We start from the raw sequence: 1,749 nt of genomic DNA, 5'->3' as shown, positions 1-1,749 counted from the left end.
CATCTGCTGTTAGAAACTAGCCTAGAGCGCCATCTGCTGTTAAAACGCTGTTAAAAACTAGCCTACAGTGCCATCTGCTGTTAGAAACTAGCCTAGAGCGCCATCTGTTAGAAACTAACCTAGAGCGCCATCAACTAACCTAGAGCGCCATCTGCTGTTAAAAACTAGCCTAGAGCGCCATCTGCTGTTAGAAACTAACCTAGAGCGCCATCTGCTGTTAAAAACTAACCTAGAGCGCCATCTGCTGTTAAAAACTAAGCTCAGAATCGATTCGAGAGAGAATCACGATGCATTCCGAAAATCTCAGAATCGATCCACGAAACGCGATGCATCGATTTATTGTCCCAGCCCTAGGAATTAACAAGTCAAACTGGACACACTGTGGTTTTCTGAGAGTCTCACCACACAGTGAACGCCTGCTTTAGCTCTGCAGGTGAAGTTGGCCGGCCGGCCGTAGCTGCAGTTGTGATGAAATGCGCAGATGATGCAGTCGGCTGGGAGTCTGGAGCACAGAGCGCCGCTGGGACACCTGGACAGGTAGCTATCGGTCACCACTGGAGCAGCTGAACACACACACACACACACACACAGAGAGATGTTTATGCTGGACGCTCTGTACGAAACTGATAACGTTCGGGGTTCAAACACACTCTCTCTGTTTAAATCTAGATTAAAGACACATCTCTTTAGCCAAGCATTCGCATAATGTATCTCGTAACTTTGTACTTCAGCTATATCTGATCAAATAAACTTGAATTGAATCTGACGCTCTGGACGGTGCTCTCCATCCGAAGGCCAGAGAAACTCAGAAGAAACCCAGATAATAGCGGTCGCTGAATAAACAAGATTTAACTGCTTTCATTGATTAAACGTGACTAATAAACACACGACAGTCACGACAATATATGGTTTATCGGAGTTCCTATTATTATCATTTTCATTATAATAAAGTATATAGTAATGCAATGACTTTATCACTGCTTAGAATGCTATGAAATATGTTGCGTGCCTTATTCTGTGTAAGAAGCCTCATCATCTCACAGAAGGATTTATTTCAAACACTCGACTGACGTTATGAAGTGAGTTTGGAGTAAAAACATGTTATTAAATGTGGTATTTTCACAGAAGGAGCAGCATTTACTACACAGAGCCGTAGTTCACGGAGAAGCTACGCAAACAGCTTTCATTATCGATTTCATAATCGAGCGATTATAACATCTGCGATTTTTTTTTTTGCGTAGCTTGTCAGTGAGCTACGGCTCTGTGGAGTAAATGCTGCTCCTTCTGAAAGCAGGTGCTGAAGATTTACTACTAATCACAGAACCGACAGAACCAGAATCACATTCAATTAATCGTGCAGCCCTACAATACAGAGTTTCTTCCTCAGTATTTTTGTTTTGTTTTCCAGCACAAATATTTCAACATCCTTAAATCAGGACACATTTACTGGGGATGCAAAATTAACACATGAAGACTTGTTTTCTGAGCAACTGAACAGAGTTTATCTTAAATAAAAATAAATAAAATAAACGGAAAAATGTGAAATCTTGTTTTCTGAGAAATTTATCAAAATAAAGTGAATTTAGGATAAAAATGAAAATAATTAATTTTTTTTAAAGAAAAACAGGGTTTCTCATCTTATATCTACAGTGCCTTGCGAATGTATTCATACCCCTTCATTTTTTTCACATTTTGTTTTGTTCCTGCCTTATATGTTAAACTGCTTTAAATTAGTTTTTTTCCCACAAA

The 1,749-nt window shown here is 39.7% G+C and overlaps 1 protein-coding gene across 1 annotated transcript in view; it reads right to left on the bottom strand.

The window, feature by feature from the left end:
* LOC107712961 (TM2 domain-containing protein 3-like) overlaps nucleotides 1-1,749 on the bottom strand; it is an 11,753-nt gene that overhangs the window by 7,848 nt on the left and 2,156 nt on the right. Inside the window, exon 3 of the mRNA XM_016518361.1 lies at nucleotides 403-563. Within this exon, the coding sequence (XP_016373847.1) occupies nucleotides 403-563 (161 nt within the window). The remainder of the gene's footprint in view (nucleotides 1-402; nucleotides 564-1,749) is intronic.

The sequence above is a fragment of the Sinocyclocheilus rhinocerous genome, unplaced genomic scaffold, assembly GCF_001515625.1.
Source record: "Sinocyclocheilus rhinocerous isolate Xijiao unplaced genomic scaffold, SAMN03320098_v1.1 scaffold1093, whole genome shotgun sequence".
Taxonomy (NCBI): Eukaryota; Metazoa; Chordata; class Actinopteri; order Cypriniformes; family Cyprinidae; genus Sinocyclocheilus; species Sinocyclocheilus rhinocerous.
Note: the sequence above shows the minus strand (reverse complement) of the source record. Positions and strands in the feature narration are given on the sequence as shown.